A 20,790-nucleotide genomic window follows, 5' to 3' on the forward strand; every position below is an offset into this window, starting at 1 on the left:
CAGTGTATTCAATAAAGTTTGAATCAACTTATGAGGACTGTGTTATGAAATATACACAAGATGAAATATTAATATCATATACAGTGTATTCAATAAAGTTTGAATCAACTTATGGGGACTGTGTTATGAAATATACACAAGATGAAATATTAATATCATATACAGTGTATTCAATAAAGTTTGAGTCAACTTATGAGGACTGTGTTATGAAATATACACAAGATGAAATATTAATATCATATACAGTGTATTCAATAAAGTTTGAGTCAACTTATGAGGATTGTGTTATGAAATATACACAAGATGAAATATTAATATCATATACAGTGTATTCAATAAAGTTTGAGTCAACTTATAAGGACTGTGTTATGAAATATACACAAGATGAAATATTAATATCATATACAGTGTATTCAATAAAGTTTGAGTCAACTTATGGGGACTGTGTTATGAAATATACACAAGATGAAATATTAATATCATATACAGTGTATTCAATAAAGTTTGAGTCAACTTATGGGGACTGTGTTATGAAATATACACAAGATGAAATATTAATATCATATACAGTGTATTCAATAAAGTTTGAGTCAACTTATGAGGATTGTGTTATGAAATATACACAAGATGAAATATTAATATCATATACAGTGTATTCAATAAAGTTTGAGTCAACTTATAAGGACTGTGTTATGAAATATTAATATCATATACAGTGTATTCAATAAAGTTTGAGTCAACTTATGAGGATTGTGTTATGAAATATACACAAGATGAAATATTAATATCATATACAGTGTATTCAATAAAGTTTGAGTCAACTTATAAGGACTGTGTTATGAAATATACACAAGATGAAATATTAATATCATATACAGTGTATTCAATAAAGTTTGAGTCAACTTATGGGGACTGTGTTATGAAATATACACAAGATGAAATATTAATATCATATACAGTGTATTCAATAAAGTTTGAGTCAACTTATGGGGACTGTGTTATGAAATATACACAAGATGAAATATTAATATCATATACAGTGTATTCAATAAAGTTTGAGTCAACTTATGAGGATTGTGTTATGAAATATACACAAGATGAAATATTAATATCATATACAGTGTATTCAATAAAGTTTGAGTCAACTTATAAGGACTGTGTTATGAAATATTAATATCATATACAGTGCATTCAATAAAGTTTGAGTCAACTTATGAGGATTGTGTTATGAAATATACACAAGATGAAATATTAATATCATACTAGAGGGTGAGCTCGCTTCGCTCGCTCCCCCTCTAGGAAGTGTAGACGATGGTTCTCTGAATTATAATGTTCTTCTTTTACGTTTTCTGTCGGTTACCATTATTGAAAATGCTTGACATTCGTAAAACTAAACTATTCTGTTTCACAGTGTCTTAGATGATTAATAACATTTTAAAGTATAGTCTTTATTATTTGGTAGGGCCCTTATAGGGCGGAGGTAGGGAGGCGGAGTTCATTTGACTCGAGGGAGGGGCTTATTCGAGGGATATATGTTAAATTTTTTAGTTTTAATAATATGGTAACATTTATAATCAAATGAAATCCTCTATCTAATAGATATGAAAAGTGGTAAAAAAGAATAACAAATGCTTGGTAAATTGTAGATAACAGTGCGATGAATTCTACTACAAATAGTATAATTGTGTTATTATAAATGTGGATGGGATGGACGTTTATTAGATAGTTGGGTTGGGGGTGGGGTGTTGATTATTGATCAAAGTGATGTTTTATTGGAGAGGCGTTTATTCAAATAAATATCATCCTAATAAGTATTAATACATTATTTAATTTAAACATCTTTTGAAACTAACTGCCGTGACAGAGTGGGCCATTTCGGCCCAAGAAAGAAGACATTACGGCTTGCAACATGGGCAGACATCTTGGTCCTAACAGGACACAGATAGCCTACAGTTATTCCTGCCAGCTTACTTAATAAAACTCAGCTATCGGGATTTCACTCGATTAATGTCTTATCATCAAATCTCCCTAATCCTATGTAATTTTATAATACTATTCCTCACAATATATTCCGATTCTTTATGGCGTATATTTAATTTGATCTTTATTAATTTGCAGTATAATTTTTATTTTTTAACTACTGTACCTTTCACACGCGCGGTCCGTTCCTAAAATAAACAAAAAACTAAAATGGCTATGACTAATGGCCAACTTAAGCTCCAGTCCTACTATAGTATCTGTTTTTTTCTTCCGTCTTCCAAAGGGACACTGTATTGATTGATGGAAAGTGCCTGTTTCCAGTCACCTTTAGGGTCAAATCTATTATTTTAACTGCTCCCTTGTGTATAAAAGAGAGAAAACAGTTGAAACCAAGTTCATAAACCCGGAAATAACTTGACCGCCAAGAATTGAAATTGAGTAGAAAATCTACTGTTGAAATCATAAATGTTGTTAAAAAACTCTTTATAATATCTTGCTAAGATAGAAATATGGAAAAATAGCGTCGAACTGCACATTAATGTTATCAAATCTACGTTTCGCGGTAAAGTGCCTGTTTCCAGTCACCTTTAGGGTCAAATCTATTATTTTAACTGCTCCCTTGTGTATAAAAGAGAGAAAATAGTTGAAACCAAGTTCATAAACCCGGAAATAACTTGACCACCAAGAATTGAAATTGAGTAGAAAATCTACTGTTGAAATCATAAATGTTGTTAAAAAACTCTTTATAATATCTTGCTAAGATAGAAATATGGAAAAATAGCGTCGAACTGCACATTAATGTTATCAAATCTATCTTTCGCGGTACATCTGAGATAGATAAGGTAGGTATCCAAGACGGAGATTTGTACCGAAGTTTTTGCATTGTGCTCGCCTATGTCAGAATTAACCATAATTTATAGATACAGTGTATTCAATAAAGTTTGAGTCAACTTATGAGGACTGTGTTATGAAATATTTAATATCATATACAGTGTATTCAATAAAGTTTGAGTAAACTTATGAGGACTGTGTTATGAAATATACGCAAGATGAAATATTATTATAATATACAGTGTATTCAATAAAGTTTGAGTCAACTTATGAGGACTGTGTTATGAAATATTAATATAATATACAGTGTATTCAATAAAGTTTGAGTCAACTTATAAGGACTGTGTTATGAAATATTAATATCATATACAGTGTATTCAATAAAGTTTGAGTCAACTTATGAGGACTCTGTGTTATGAAATATTAATATAATATACAGTGTATTCAATAAAGTTTGAGTCAACTTATGAGGACTGTGTTATGAAATATACACAAAATGAAATATTAAAGACACCTTCCCTACAATTTGTGACGTTTTGTAAAAATTATACATATATATATTACTTTAAAAACATTAAACCAGGTCATTCCTTGTCTTAAATGTACGTTTTATGGTAAATTATGATAAAAAGTGAGAAACAATGCACTACCTAAGTAGCTCACGGCGAATGACCTCTCGTGGACGGTATTTAGGCCTAGCCTAGCTAAGGCTTAGTTTTGTAGGCCTAGCTGGTAAACATCGGTAAAGTACGAACATCGTACGCTAGCTATATACTGTACCTAGCCTGACGTTGTATAGTTGCTGCATTAATTGTCTTTCTATTTTTGCCAGTCTCCATTGATACAAATTGGGAAAAACCTGGTATTTTCGCTGAAAATTTAGAAGTCTTCCAATTGTTTTGGCCACACGATCGATTGAAACGTGGGTGAATTACAGAAGAAAAACAAAAATATCAATCCGAGCGCAATGCATTTTGGGATTTATAGCGGGCCACTATAATTATTAGAATCGACTTATTTTTCACATTTTTAACCGTTTAAAGACAAAAAAAGTTATCGCAATGGGACCATATAGTATTATTTTTACAAATATAGTTTGTGATCTTAAATTAGATCTAAAAAATGTAGGGAAGGGGACTTTAATATCATATACAGTGTATTCAATAAAGTTTGAGTCAACTTATGAGGACTGTGTTATGAAATATACACAAGATGAAATATTAATATCATATACAGTGTATTCAATAAAGTTTGAGTCAACTTATGAGGACTGTGTTATGAAATATTAATATCATATACAGTGTATTCAATAAAGTTTGAGTCAACTTATGAGGACTGTGTTATGAAATATACACAAGATGAAATATTAATATCATATACAGTGTATTCAATAAAGTTTGAGTCAACTTATGAGGACTGTGTTATGAAATATACACAAGATGAAATATTAATATAATATACAGTGTATTCAATAAAGTTTGAATCAACTTATGAGGACTGTGTTGAAATATACACAAGATGAAATATTAAAATCATATACAGTATATTCAATAAAATTATGGGGATATGAAATACACAAGATGGCTAGATTATGGTTCCACTGTCTCAAGGCCAATTTACACAGACGAGCGGTAATGGTAAGCGTTAAAAGATTACGGTTCCACTGTCTCAAGGCCAATTTACACAGACGAGCGGTAATGGTAAGCATTAAAAGCGGAAAACGAAAAAATAGAATTTTTGTTTTTTCTTATGACCATTTTACTGTACAAACAATGCGGAGCGGAAAATCCACCCAGGATAGAAACAAATTTGCTTTCGTAAAAATACCGCCCGGTAATTGTGGATTCTGGCCAATAAAACGAAATGTTTGATGTGACGTCTAGCCTAGTTTTGGAACTTTTTTGTAAGGATTCAAGCCACTCTTCAGTTAAATTAAGGAGAGCAAATGTGGTTGAGTTCCTGGTCTAAAATCTGAGACTGACTGATGTTCATATATTATAAGAATGTAGATAGGAATAAATTTAGTCAAAGACTACTAAATATACATTTAGGATGTTATTAGGCAACAAGTTCCTCTAAAACCTAGGCCTGGATGTGGTAGGCTATTGCTCTAGGCCTACCCTACTGACAGTCATATTAGTGTTAGTTTTGTTCAATAAGTACTTAGTACTACAAGATATTCAGCAGCCTAACTTCTGTGAGCTTTGTAATCTCCAACAACAGACATTAGTAGTAGGTTTGATATTAACATTTTAACACAAGTTTATTGAACAATTCATATGCTATTAAACGAAAGGCCTGAAAGGTAAGTGATAACATAGGCAGAATTTGAGCAAAATATCGTGATCACCCTAGTAGTGTTCACCAAGATTAGCTTTTAAGCCTCTGAATTTCGAATCAAAATCTGTAATTTAATTGTATTGCAATTTTTGCTGTAAAAATAAAATAGTTGAGAAACACTTCAATGGATGCCATAAACCAACATTTCCAAACAAAGTATTGCTATTCGTGTAATTGTCATAAAACAACGCACAATTCTGTAAGTCAAATGAAATGTTAAATAAATAATATAAAAACTCACACTACAACTGAACTGAACAACAGAATTGTTGGTACCCTACCCTGGAAACAATCTTCCATCCACTGGTAAATCAGTCCGACTGAACAGCTCTACATCAACAGACGCTACTTGACTATAAGGTGTTTATAATTGTCACTGCTTCTGTGAGTCACATGACTTCCCAATCAGTATTGCATGCTAGCCTATTTAATAGAAAATATAAGTCTTGTTTACCTACAGTATCTATCGTTTAAACTTTATATAAACAAAGATAGTGTTAGGAAGATATCATAATTCCTATTCGACCAATGTAAACGAACGAATTATGGGCGGAGCCAGAGCCATATATATAAAGAGTTACGACATTGGGTTAAATTTAAAAGTCATGTGATATACAGATCAAATTGTGTCAAAATTATCTCCATTAACCATGTAAAGTATAGATTAGGAGCAACAAAATACTTTAAATGTTTTCATATATTTTTAAAAATGTAATTGCATATTTGACGGTGAATTATTGATGTGCAAAGTGTACAGAAGTACTTGCGGCAAAGAATAATTGCATGTGCGCTTGTGCTAGTAGTACATTATAAGATTTATTGATTTTTAATTATTCGCGGTACTAGACGTACCATTTATTTTGTATCAACAGAATATATATACAGTATAACTATGTAATATTTTTAAATTCATAATGCATGCTTTGCTGACTAAATAAAATAAGTGTTGTGGATATATTTGTTAATATACTGAAAAGGGTACAGTATGAACAATATTAAAATAATAAAGGCAAATTATTACAAATGAAATGATAAATGAGTCTCTAAAATTTAATGAAGTTGTCGGCGCAGCTTGTGTCAAAAACGCAGAGCCATATATAAAGAGAGGTGAATTGTGTGTTATATGACATGTTGTATTGGCTTATGCTTTGATTTATCCCAACTTGCATGTAGCGTTTATTTTTTTATTATAAAAAAAATATATATAGGCTACCGAATCAAGACCATTAATAAAATAAATTACTAAAATAAATTAGTAAAATACGGCATCTAAGCATTATTTCATAGATCTAAAAATAATGGATGAACTACAGGAAAACGCTGTACAAAATAAACAAGCATGCACGCAGCGTGCAAGTTCTTAGACACAAAAATGGCTTCTAATCATTCAATGTTGTAACTCTTTATATATCTCTGGGTGGAGCCATTTACTCAATTTAAAGGACGCCTTGCACATTGAGTAGGTAAATGTAATCATTCAATGTTGTAACTCTTTATATTTAAAGGACACCTTGCACGTTGAGTAGGTAAATGTAATCATTCAATGTTGTAACTCTTTATATTTAAAGGACACCTTGCACGTTGAGTAGGTAAATGTAATCATTCAATGTTGTAACTCTTTATATTTAAAGGACACCTTGCACGTTGAGTAGGTAAATGTAATCATTCAATGTTGTAACTCTTTATATTTAAAGGACGCCTTGCACGTTGAGTAGGTAAATGTAAAGTAATTCTATAAGAAATAGGATAAAATGTAGAATTGCAACTGTAAAATAAAGATTCACAAATTATCAATAATAATATGTTAGCTTTATAAAAAAAAGGTGCAAATTAATAACATTTTGGGCTTTAGGATAATAATGTGTATTTTGAAGGAATTGTTTAGGTATAAAAAACAATTTTCACTAAAGGCTAATTAGGGGACTCTGTTTGGTTAGTAGAGGTCTACTATGCCATTTTATGTTGTAATAATATTATTGATAATATTATTTATTGGCCTATATACTGGTTAATTATTGGTATATCAAGAAGGAAAAAAGATATCCGTAGAGACGCCTGTCCTAATCACTTTAATAATTTCTTTAATTTATCAGAAATTTGTATGGAGAATGCACTAAGCTATATTAAATATATCACCTAATTATAAATTATTGATTTAAAAAATCATAAATTGCATACTGAAACAAACACCACTAAATTGTGAGCAGTCTACCAGTTTTATACAAAATATTTAAAAAATAACAATTATGGATAAAAAAAATTGATATTACAATAAGAACAGAACTTTATTTTTAAATTGGTAAATTTATTATGAGATAAACAATTGTTAATTTATTATTAAAACCAAAAGTGTCATTTCGCACTGCCGTTTTAATATGAATCTTCAATATACATAAAAAATATCTCTTTATGTGGAGGTCCGAAATTGGAAAATTAAATAGTGGTAAACTTTATAAAAGCATGGCTAAAAAGGACATTTTAAAATTTTGATTACAACCATGGGGCCTAGGCTTCTTTCCCCAGTCTATTATTATCCCTCCCGTCTAAATCCTGGATCTACTCCTGGTGTATTTCTACCAAAATAAGTGTGGCAATATGTTATGCAGGTAATATAACCACGGGGCCTAGGCTTCTTTCCCCAGTCCACTATTAGCACTCCCCTCTAAATCCTGGATCTACTCCTGGTGTATTTCTACCAAAATAAGTGTGACATTATGTTATGCAGGTAATATAACCACGGGGCCTAGGCTTCTTTCCCCAGTCTATTATTAGCACTCCCCTCTAAATACTGGATCTACTCCTGGTGTATATCTACCAAAATGAGAGTTCAGTTCAGTTCAAAAAACATTTATTTGTTCAATAATGGCATATTTTTTAACAGAATAATATATAGGTGTACATTTTAAAAAGAAAAACATATAATAGTCTATTAATAAATGGATCATAAAGTAAGGTAGTACAATACCCCACACAAATACCCTGACCATGGAGAAATAATGCCCTGACTAACAGCCCTGGGGAAGCAGTGCATTTTAGTCTATTAATAAATGGATCATAAAGTAATAACCAAACATTTCTATAACCTTTGTACATGTTTCAAACAATCAGATGATTTTTACTTTATCTTTTGTAAATACAAAGTTAATATTAAACTAATGATAATGATTTTGAGGATTTGTTTGCCTGTATCTAGGGACAACAGGACAACACAAACACACAACGGTCATTAATAATAATCAGGCCCCTCAATGTAAGCTGGTTGACAATCTGCATATCTTTTTCCTCAAATATACAACACTGGCTAAAAAGATTCTGAGATGAAATACAATTCCTAATCAACTCTTAATAAACAATTACTTTTTTTCATAAGAAAAATCTCAGACAAATATTGTGTTAGCTATGAAATTGTCAAACATTGAGTATGTTATAAACAGCAAAATTATTAAAAACATAATTTATCCTTTTTTAATTCCCTTGCTTCACATTTTTCTATTTCTTACTCAAAATGGGTTTTGTTTCTACAATGAAGAAATTAAATTTCTTTAAAGAAAAGTCATGAGGGTTTTTCTCAATGTAGCCATAGTGGCAAAGCCTTTGCACTTTATTTTCTTCTAAACTTCTGAAGTTTGCATGGAATTCCCCAAAAGTATTTAGGCTATAAAGATTTCCCATAACAATTTGGTTTTCTTAGTGTCCAAACATAATTTTCGATGGTCCTACTAAACACCACCAGATACAAACTAGAGCAATAAATCCTACCACCAGAGAGCAGCCACCTGTTTGGAATTGATTATTAAGGGTATATTGCAAATTTCAAAGCTTAATTCTTTCAGAAACTGATAAAATTGAAGTTTAAAGTTGAATTTCTCGCCGTCGTATTCCAGAACTGAATGCATTTGATAAACATTATAGCAACGAAACGAACGCATTCATCCGTGTCTCTTGTGTATTGTATTCAACAGTCAACTATGAGGCGCTACCGATGCTTTTTTGTTACTTTAGTCAGTCACATAAATTACACCAATCGATTGCGCGATTAGTCTTTCTTTTGACATTATGTTTTTATCATGTTTTGTATGTCAAAATCGGTAACGATAACATAACAAATAGCATACGATAACAATTTTTGTGCACATTAATTTTAATTATTTCCCTTTGTCATCGTTTTCGTATACTCTGGGTGCTGTAGAAATTGTTATTATATTATTATAAATTCAATCTCTCTTATGGCATTAAAGGAGGGTTCCGGGTTTAAAATGAATAGTAAAAAATGTAAAATATATTTGTTTGTCTCTTGAACGGTAAAAGTTTCAATTTATATAAGCGCCCAGTGAAGCAGAACGAAGGCTGTGAAATGAGGCCAGATTACAAGTGCAGCTACGGCGATATGACACTGTGTTACAGAATAGGAAATTCGTGAAATGGTCAATCTTCCGACGACTCGTTATCATTAACCATATCAATTAATTTTGTAAAATTATACTTATCTGATGTAATTTTAGTCGGTCTTCCCATTTATAAAGTCAATTTTTCAATTCATCAAAACAGTGACAAATTAGATATGTTTGCACTTTACGTTTGCCGATTTTCGCACTGACTTAGGGAAAGCCTTCAAAATCAATGAAGCGTAACGTATACATTCCTGCTGAGCGAGGAGAGCGAGACGACGATACACGTGCTCTCTCTGCCCATGCCTGGCATCGTCACGTGATAAGCAGATACAGAGTAGACAATACCAAACTGGTCGGGTCGAGTATACCCCGTCTATAATCACAACATGAACGATGTACAGTATTTGATTGAAGGTCGACTCGACCTACCGGAATGGTATAGATAATATAGCTCGAATGAGAGAGTTGGAATATTTGTAAACATAAGTACAGTATTGCTAATTTTAACAAGAGTAGCCTATAGTAAAAGGCCTGGTAGTATCAATTCGCATAGGGTCTACTACACTAGCTAGCTCAATTTTTAACTGGGCCGGATCGGCTAGGTCTCCTTCCTACTACCTGGTCTACTTGCTTGATGCAGTATCCGCTTTTTTGGAGAGTATAAACTAGGCCTATTTTAGACCTACTTAGATGATTGGGACACCATACGTGCGGACGGCCTCAATATTTACAGCCGATTTTGTAGAATGTTTTAGGTTTAGATTGTTTAGGAGTTTGGTTGATAGAATGTATTTCACAATGATCGGGTGGTCGTCGTTTGACAGGGGGAGAGAGATGTAAATTAGTTGACAAACATCATCATGACGTGGCGAGTTTGGAATCCACTGATGACGTGACTTTGTGAATATCTCATGAATATTAATGAGCTTCCCTAAGCAGCTGAAAAACAGACTTTCCATGAATTTACCCTAAAATGTATATGAAATTTAATTTTTTTAATTTCTCGTTATTACTTCTTCATTCTGACATGTCTATATTGTTATAATATTTTTAAATAAACAATATTTAAAAGCAATTTTAAACCCAGAATCCCCCTTTAAGAGCTTGGCAATTAAATAAAAAATGTTGTATATTTTCTATTTCACCCCTCTGACATATAGTGCAGTGGCCCGATATTTCTTTAGACATAAAATACATGGTAATATCAAGTTAAAACTTCTGTTTTATTTTCTCTTTCCACATTCCTATTCTATAATGAGTTTACTCTATTTTAACATACGATTACCATCACTGACAAAAGGTAGTTGGCATTAAGTTTTATTTATTTTTAATAAATGTTATAGTGTACAGAAACGAATTTCTGATTTTAATTGACCAAATAAATTCATCGGTAGCGCCTCATAGTTGACTGTTGAACAGTTTAATACACAAGAGACACGGATGAATGTGTTCGTTTCGTTGCTATAATGTTTATCAAACGCATTCGGTTCTGGAATACGACGGCGAGAAATTCAACTTTAAACTTCAATTTTATCAGTTTCTGAAAGAATTAAGCTTTGAAATTTGCAATATACCCTTAATAATCAATTCCAAACAGGTGGCTGCTCTCTGGTGGTAGGATTTATTGCTCTAGTAGGTATCTGGCGGTATCTGGTGGTGTCGCCACACACTGTATTCTAAAAGAGACATAATCTTTTACTTTTCTGTTGACTAGCTAGATTTCTAGTTTATAAACAATTATATTTTTTAGCCAAATAACTCTGTAACTTTTATTTTTTCAAATTAATTTGTTTAAGTAGGTTTCCAGTCATATCATTAATTGGTTTGGATGACATTTTATGCATTTGCTGCCAGTGCAATTGTGTCATCCATTCTGATACGCTAAGTCCTCATACGCTAAGTGGGCGTTAAAACAGGTATTCACAATACCTTAATTTAGTCTTATGTGGTATCCCATGTTAGATCTGGTTGATTGAGCTCTCTTCTTTGGGTTTCATGGGTCACTATATTTGTCAAAATTGGACATATTTGAAATTTTATTTTTGGTTAATCTTCTTTTAGGCTACAGGGACCTCTGATAGATATACACAGTCATAAGACTTCAGCAAACATTTAGTATCTTTATAATCTAAATATATTTTTTGTACATATTGCTCTGGTTGGACAGTTTATATCATAAAAAGTTCATTATAACACTTGGGTAGAAATTGTTATTAATGATTTGTTTGTTTATTGAGTTCCTGTTATACAATTTGTTATCAGATAATCTTAAACCATAGATTTAATATTAACATTGTATTCTAATGTTAAACAAAGATAATAAATAGAACACACAGCAGTTTATAACTCTCTGTAGGCCTACTATTACTATTACTATTACTCTCTGTAAAATGAACTTAAGTCAATACTCTGTCATTGTACACTACTATTACCAAAGTGATAATGAATAGTATGAACTAGTGAGTGGGATAACCATGGCACTACCTAACCCTAGTTCAAAATGATCAAAGGCATGGCATAGCAGATAGATTGTTGTTGACTTGTTTTCACGAAGGATAGTTTAATAATATATCTATTTAGCTTGTTTCTAGTAGAAAAAATTAATATTAATCAAATGTAACATTTATATCATAAATAAATTACTTACCGGACATAGATTATTACGCAGCAAAGAATAGACTAAGTAACGCTGGGTAGGTGTTTGTTGTTGTGGTTCGGTCTTTCTTTGTGAACTAATTTAATAATTTTCTGTAGAAGTGAATGTACCCATAGTTTGTTATTAAATATGTTTTATAAAATGTTTTATTTATTTATTTTTATTTCAACAATATTTTATGAGGGTGGTCCATCCAGCCCAAGCTTATCACTAGGGACCCTCACAAAAATACAGTATGACGAGACATAAACATGTAACAATATAAATTAAATTAAAAGAAATCAAATTTAAATATACAGTAGAACCTCTGTTTTACGTTCCCTGGATTTTATGTACGCTTAAAATGACCGATGACATCATCATTTTCTTACATTGAGGGCGCAATTTAACAACAAGCACAAAGCCATGGCTGATTGAGGAACTCTGCTGTGTGAGAGACAAGCTACACATGTGCATTCCACCTACAGCAGTGTTGTTTTTATTGAAAATACAAGAACATTGATATTTTATTTATATCACTTTATTTAAACATCGCACAGCCTATATATACTGTACTTTTCTAGTTAGGCCTCACATCTTGCTAGGCCTGCTAGCCTGGCCTAGATTAGTCTAGGCAAGGCATAGCTAGTGACCACTTGCATGCTGTGCAGTAAAGTACTGTAGGCAAACATGGCAGCCTTTTTAGCTATAATCTACGTATTTGGGGTCAATTTAAGGTCAACCTGGATTTTACGAATCCCATGTTTTACGTATGTCTTTTGGTCTCACGTGTACCGTCCGTACGTAAAATGAAGGTTCTACTGTATTATTATAATTCTATTTAATATGACATAATATCTGTCAAATCAAGTCTTCTTTAGTCTGTATACATCCGCTCTCATGAGGGTGGGCATCCACGCTCTGTTACAAATTTCTAATGCAAAAATACTCATTCTTGTGATATATTCTCCGTTTTTTCTCTCAGCTGGTCATCTCTGCAAAATGGCTGCGGGAGCACAAAAATTTGTTTGAGTTGTCATTTAGTTGTGAGACCCTACATTTTTATTTTGTGCCCGATCGTCTCTTGTCCCAATCGTCTTACAACATTATTGGGCTCCCCGATCACCTGGGCCAGGCCTGGCCCTAGCTGTTTTATTTCGACTCCAAACTTATTTTGAATACCACACCTTAGAATTGGGGCCTCATAAGTACTTGTATGAAGAAGAATCACATAAAAAGTAACAAATAAATCCTTTAAATTGACGATTGTACAGACGTGTTTCTTGCACACCGTTCGCGAATTTCGCATACACAAAGTTCATTTTTTTCATTTCTATGGAGCGCCAAAAGAGCAACAATAGAGGGTTAAAAATTCAGTGGAATGCGTCTACTTTTAATGCATCTATTTATGAAATACACGTTTTAATTCACAATTTTTTTGTCAATAAAAATGTTGTTACATGTTACTGCCGATAATGTGCTGTTTTCAAAGAACATTAAACGACCCTAAATCAGCATCTAATTGGTCTATGCCCAGGACTATAAAGAGGGATATTATTTAGATCATTGAGGTATATAACCTACAGTACATCTTATGATGATGAATTTGTAGATTTGTCGAAAACCATGTACAGTATCAACAGTAACATTTTAGTTGTATTAACATTTTCAAAATATATTTAAATTGAACGTAATTTTCACCAATAGATGCATTAAATATGCGCATTCCACTGCCTTTTTAGCCCTCTATTATAGTTGCTCTTTTGGCGCTCCATAGAAACGTCAATATTGAACATGTAGTATGCAAAATTCACAAACCGTGTGCAAGAAACACGTCTGTAAATTCATCAATTTAAAGTATTTATTTGTTACTTTTTCTGTGATTCTCCATCGTAAAACTAAAAGTACTTATGAGGTCTAATTCTAAGGTGTGGTATTCAGGATAAAGTTTCTTAACACATTTGGAGTCGAAATAATAGACAGGTGCGAAACGGAACTAGCGTCCCTCTAGGCCTAGTAGTGTAGTACGTAGATGGCTAAGCCTAAATTAGACGGTTATCAGACGATCGGGCCCACTTCAAGACGATCGGGCCCAAATCGTGAGACGATCGTGCCCAGATCGGGCCCATCAAGAGTGAAAGACGATCGGGACCAGAGACGATCCGGCCCAGACGATCGGGCCCAATGAATAAGACGATCGGGCCCAAAACATTCTCGGAAAATTTTAAAAAATCATTATTCGATTTGAAGTCAGAAAAATATGTATTACCGAATCAGGTTTCACGCATGTGCTACTAATTTTGTCGCGAGAGAGAAGTCAAGTTATATCACACTGTATAGAGCAAAAATTAAATACGGGAATACATACAACACAATAATAACAATTAAAATCAATCACATTTAATTTATTCATAAATCGAGATTATTTGGTAAGAAATTCTTAAAACCAGCAGTAGTAGGGATACCGAGAGCTGACTCCATTTTCATTACCACGATTAAACAGTGCGCACGTTACTATGCGCGCAATGTCATTGACGCGGTGTTTTTTACTTTGGTAAACACTTTTTCATTAGGTAATTATTCTGAAAATAAATTATTCATGAAAATATCTTTTTGAGTAAATATTTATTTACCTATTATTCTATAAGATCAAGTATTTTTTATTTCCATTTCATTCAACCAAAAATGTGAATAGAGTGGTTAAAAGATCATTATCGCCTAGCGCGTATAGCTTTTGTTTACTACGAAACCCTCGGAAGACTCAATGACCTACCATTTTCAACCTTATTTTTGTAGTTGAGCCTCTTATGACCTCAAAATGTTTTTTATTCCTACACCAAGTTAATATAGTTCCACATACCATGTGCTTGTTACTAAGAAAAATATTAATTTTACGTGCTAAAAAAACAGTTTTATCCCGATATGAGGCCTTTATGATTCGAATATTTCATAGTAACAACCCATATACCATGAAAAATATTTGTTTTGTCCATTTTTAAAATAATTTTTGGAAAATTCCGAGGGGCTCAACTACAAAAACGCCATTTTGTGGTATGATGTCATTGCAAGCCAATCAAACCTCTGCATTAGACCGCTCCGCAGGTCTCACGGTTGAACGATTTTGGATTCTCGCCCTTTGTTTGGTTGACGCGAATCAACACACAGCGGAATAATTTTCTCGCGAGCGCCGTGAAGTCACATGGTCTAAGGCCTGTCCAATTACACGTGAAAATAATGCATTGAAATTCTTCGAATGAGGTTAAATTAACACTTTTTTTTATATAATAAATAAGTAATATCATATTTTATTGAATTTTACAATGTTGATATACAAATTATATTACTTAAAACCGTGATTTTATTTAATTATTTTAACGAAAAATGACTAGTTCATACAATTGTCGACTGTGGGCGCAATTAGTTTACATCGTTCGTGGCTAAAAACGATCATTTTCGACGATGTTTTAAACCCTATATTTCGAAAACTACAAACAAGTCATATTTTCATAATTCTTTCTTTATTATAATATTGATACAAAATACTAACAGGCAATGTATAATTTGTTTGAAAAATATTAACTTTTAATTTTACATCGTTATCCCTAGCAGTAGTGTTAATTAGGGGAAAATTTTGATAAAATCAGAAAAATCTAATTAACCTTTTTAATTAAAATCTTAATTAATTTACGCAAGAAAAGCATGTTGACACCTAGCTCTAGGAATGAAATGTGGGACATTATTTTGTATATTAACACAAAAGACTATCGGACCAACTGGTAAGACGATTGGGACCAACGTGGTTCTGAAAATACTGGACGATCGGGACCAACTGGTAAGACGATCCGGCCCGCAAAATGTGGGCACGATCGTCTTGGGCCCGATCGTCCGTGGTCCCGATCGTCTGTTCCCCTCAGATTAGACTAGCCTATAGGCGCGCTAGGCCTAGTATAGTAGGCCTAGAGGCCTTATTAGAGACCTGGCCTAGCCTAGCATAGGCTAGTTTGTTAGCTAGCTAGGCTAGGTAGGGCCTATAGCCTAGGATACGAATATAGATCCAAAAAAAGACCTGCTATTAAAACAATAGAGTATAAAGAATTCCGTATATGATATGGTATGATAATAATGAAACAAAACTTACTTCTTGCTTTTGACATTCTTTTGTATAAACCGTGTGGTGTGGGTGATAAACTTTATTTTTTATAGAGGGCGCAATCACAATTGTCTACATTTTATCGCTGCAATATTATCGAAGAACTTTATTACTCGATCTCCGGCAGCGGGTTGGTGAAATGAATAATATTATTCCTATAATAAACAATACATTTTTAACAATAGCTAGCACGTACAATTTGATATAATGATCTCCTCAATGTTAAAATCTCCCCCTTCAAAAAAACCCTATCCTTACAAATAAACAAATATGATTGTTTTTCATTCATTAGTATTTATTTAAAAATATATGAATAACATTAAAACATAGCAGCATACTGAATTGAGTTTTAATTTACAAAATTGAATTAAAAGTGAAAAAACATCAAAATATAAAACATTTCATTCAACAAATAGACATTATAAAATTTATTCATATAATAATATAATTTAGTAATGTAAAAAAAAATTGAACACTATAAACAATTCATTCATCAAACATTAATTTAGATTTAAGCATTGTTTGTTTAACAATCAGATCAAATATGAAACAGAGAAGGAGGCGTTTGTAGCACAGTGGGATTCAACAATTGTGTCTAGTATGGTAAGGATTAGAGGGTGCAAGGATTTAATTCTGTTCAGAGCCATATATATAGTTACGACTTTATATATATATGGCTCTGATTCTGTTCTTCCGTTTACCTGGTCTCATTTGCATATGTTTTTGTTCGTTTTGTTTTTGTAATTCTGCATATAAAAAAATAAATTAACAAACTATATAATTAACTGGTTCTCTGAAGTTAAACAAAAAAATTGGAAGACATTCCGACTACTTCCAGTTCCTAGGTGTTTTTTCCTCTTTATTTTTAATATTTAAACTCTGTCCATTTACTGTACTGTACTATAATGTTGTCAGTTTAATTTCTTTAGGGGAACATTTTTGTTTTTAATAAAAACGGGAATCAAGAGTGGACTTTGACCTTTGGATTATTTTTCAAAACAGAAGAAACATTTAAAACAAAATTGGATCTCTTAATTGGATAGAATGTAATCAATGAAGTAGATAAAGGCTTGTAAAATAATATTCATAGTTTATTTCAAAATGTAAGAAAAAAAAATAGGCATATTATTTAATTTGAGATATTTTGTTCCTCAAGACATCCTAATTATAATCTACAACTCATTTATTAATCCATTATTCTTTTATGGCATTGAGGTCTGAGGTAGCACATATTCTTCTTACCTAACTCAATTCTTATTCAAAAAATGTATGTTTGTCGTTTGATTTGCCTGTAATCTCAACCTAGAGACTCTAATATAAATGCACAACGAAATATAAAAACAGTTAAAATGGTCTTATCTCTAAATATAGCAATATGTAATGCCTGCAGGAACAGTAGCAATGTTTTATACCCACATGCTTGTAGGCCTACTGTTATTTTTTGTAATATTCCAGTATTGTTATTTTGTTTTGTCATCTTATTTTTGTTACTAACATTCATGTACCGTTTAGTACACTGAAATCTTATAATAAATCTTTCAACAGTAGAACGCCTCCTCTTTACTACTGGAGTAAACCCCTTCTTTAGGACACCCCTATTCAGGGGACACTTTCTCATAAAACGAGAGGAAATATATGTTTCAACACTACAGCCAACTCCTAATCAGGGGACAACCCTATTAAAGGGACACGTTTGAGAGTGCCAAATGGTTGATTTAATCCTATTATAAGGGGACAGCAATAACTAGTGTGTTTGAAGTCTGGGATACCAGGGAATCTACAGTATGCTTTTGTACATTGAGGTATGACACGCTAACATTACATTGCAACCAAATCACTACTCAATTGGCAGATAAAAGAGTTCACAGGTAGATTGTACTGGTACCAGTTTTCAACACTTTTAACGCCATCTAACATTTGTATGAATAGAATGTCCATGTTTATTGCATCATTGGGCTAAGTCTGTGACTTAAGTCTTCATCATCATCCTCTGAGAGATCTATACGAATGAAAAACAGTATCAATAAATTTAGTATAACAGTTATCATAATTATTGTGGAAATTGTAATTGTTTTTTTAAGAATATGAATAATAAATATAAATTCATAAAACACCACAATATTTTCCAATGTAATAAATTCAATAGATTAGCATCATAATCATTGTTGAAATCATAATCATTATTTGAATATGATTGCAGTATAATTCATGAAACACCACAAAATCATTTCCAATTTCAGGAAATAAATTAAGTAGATAAGATTTATGAATAAAAATTCACGAAAAAACACAAAATCATTTCCAATTTTAAGTAACAAATTCAGCATTGTTATAATTATTGTTTAATAATCATAATCATTGTTTGAATATGATGATATAACATAATACTTATAATTCAATAATTTTCTATCTATAATCAGCTTTTAGAAACAACTATAGTATAAAACAAAACTACTCACTCTTATTTTTTTATTCCTATATTAATATTCTACATAATATATTCTTTGTGTTTTAAATCATAAATTTCATAGTAATCCTCATTACTACTTGGTCATTATCATCTTGTCAATAATGATACTAAAATCATGTAATTTTTATGTTTATCTCCCAATCTTGCATAATATTTATGAATAATTTACCTTCACTTGGTTCACATTGGTGACTTGATGATGCTGTCTTATTTCTTCTCATTATTGCCTGTAAATAATCAGTTAATGACATTACTAATTTTAATGATTAAAATTTAACCAAATTTAATTTTGGTTAAATTATAATGTAAACTGGTTAAAGAATGAACGAGTCAATAACAATATATTTTATTACAGTTCTTAAATAAGAGTAAAGTTAGTAATGTTATTAACATAGCATTACCAAGTAGTATGTCTCTTGCTTTTTGGTTTAGATGACGAGCAAAACTTTTTATTTTGTCTGGATCATCTGCTAATTCTGCCTCAATCTCCAGATGGAGAACTGCATCCCAAACATTGGAGAAGTTATGTTTTCTCAATCCATAGTTTGAAATAATTCTTTTGAATGCATCTAAGTGAATATCTAACATAGCTGTAAACAGTCGCTTTCTGTAAGATGACAACTTTGTTTCAGGCCTGTCCTGAACATTGTTGTCTTTCATGTACTGTTTCACAATATCTTCAGCAGGTTTGATTTCTGATAGCTTTGTAATCTCCAACAGCAAATTAACATTGGTTGGTGAGATTAAACCTTTGTGTTCAAGTGCATTGAGTAAGTCGTTCCCAATAAAATGTGGATTTGTAAGGTCACCAACATTTAAAACATCAAATAGTAGGAATCTTAGCCAACAGTATCTTTCACCGTCAAAGCATCTACTGACATCAGCTTTTAGATCTTGAAAATGGTTACAAGATTTAGAATCTGCAAATAAAATTACAGGAAGTTAATTTCATGAAGATAATCATTGTTTCAGTTTCACTTTTATGCTGGTTTGTGAAATAAACAAGTTAAATGAAATTAAAGACCCATTCCCTACAATTGTTGACGTTTTGTGAAAATAATGCATTTATATTACTTTTAATTATGATAAAGAGAGAGAAACAATGCACTACCTAAGTAGCTCGCGGTGAATATCCTCTCATGGACGGTCTTTAGGCCTAGCCTAAAGATATCCATCTTTAAAATATTGTGAGTATACCAGGCTGCAGCCAGAGTTAAAACAACACCAATAATAATGGTAATTCCTGCTGGTAGTATATCACAACCTATCAAGATTGCAAAAACTGCAACTAAAACTGCTGCCACCGGTGCTGCAACTTTCTGCCAGTGATTTGATTCTGAAATAACAAAGAAAACTCTTTACTTATTCAATAGAAATACAACTTTACTTTTAAAAATCTGATTCAACTTTGTTAAAACTCAAGAAAAATAAAAAAATTTAACCTTTTAACAATTTCTGTATCATTTCTTCCAGATGTGTATACATCAATGATTTTGTTTTGGATTTTTTTAGCTTTGAGTCAAAATCGTAGAAAAAAACCATTTTCCAAAACAAATCATAAATAATGATTATTCGGAAATTTTTGTGCATGTTACGATAAACATGATATTGCCCTATTAGCTAAAATACAACTTTCCAAGGTCGAAATGACTAAACATGTGATAGAGGGTGCAAGTTACAACAAATTTCAAGACGATATTAACAAATATAGAGGACTTATCTTGTAAATAGTTTTAATGAATTGCAAATATCTTCAAAATTATCGAAAACTACAGAGGGTGTTACATATTATAGGCAAATACGATTAAATAATTGTTTTTCCTATATACATGGTAACGACGGGTATACACAGTCTAAGTTCAACAACATTTGTTTATAGGCCTACCTGGTACACGCAGTAAAAGGGTCAACATATCAAATAGCTACTGTTGCTGATTTAGATGGTGTCTCCCAGATCTTATATTTTCTACTGACTTCCACATGTATTTTATAC

At 31.9% G+C, this 20,790-nt stretch overlaps 2 protein-coding genes across 2 annotated transcripts in view; both read right to left on the minus strand.

The window, feature by feature from the left end:
• Positions 1-20,790, minus strand: part of LOC144837847 (uncharacterized) — a 336,690-nt gene that overhangs the window by 132,388 nt on the left and 183,512 nt on the right. The window lies entirely within an intron of this gene.
• LOC144838702 (uncharacterized) lies at positions 18,967-19,982 on the minus strand. The gene is made up of 3 exons (XM_078694151.1): positions 19,909-19,982; positions 19,199-19,717; positions 18,967-19,024 (listed from the first exon to the last, which is right to left on the minus strand). Exons 1-3 carry the CDS (start codon positions 19,970-19,972, stop codon positions 19,005-19,007), a joined length of 603 nt encoding a protein of 200 aa, XP_078550277.1. The 5' UTR covers positions 19,973-19,982; the 3' UTR covers positions 18,967-19,004.

This window comes from Antedon bifida, chromosome 3 (genome assembly GCF_963402885.1).
Source record: "Antedon bifida chromosome 3, ecAntBifi1.1, whole genome shotgun sequence".
NCBI classification, from domain to species: Eukaryota; Metazoa; Echinodermata; class Crinoidea; order Comatulida; family Antedonidae; genus Antedon; species Antedon bifida.

Excerpts from the sequence above, each read along its gene's own strand:
- LOC144838702 (XM_078694151.1), bottom strand. The coding sequence starts at position 19,972 with ATGGATATCTTTAGGCTAGGCCTAAAGACCGTCCATGAGAGGATATTC. Across the intron at positions 19,718-19,908 it reads ATTCACCGCGAGCTACTTAG|ATTCTAAATCTTGTAACCAT; the intron begins GTAGTGCATTGT and ends TTTTATTTGCAG. Across the intron at positions 19,025-19,198 it reads AGCAAGAGACATACTACTTG|GCAATAATGAGAAGAAATAA; the intron begins GTAATGCTATGT and ends GATTATTTACAG.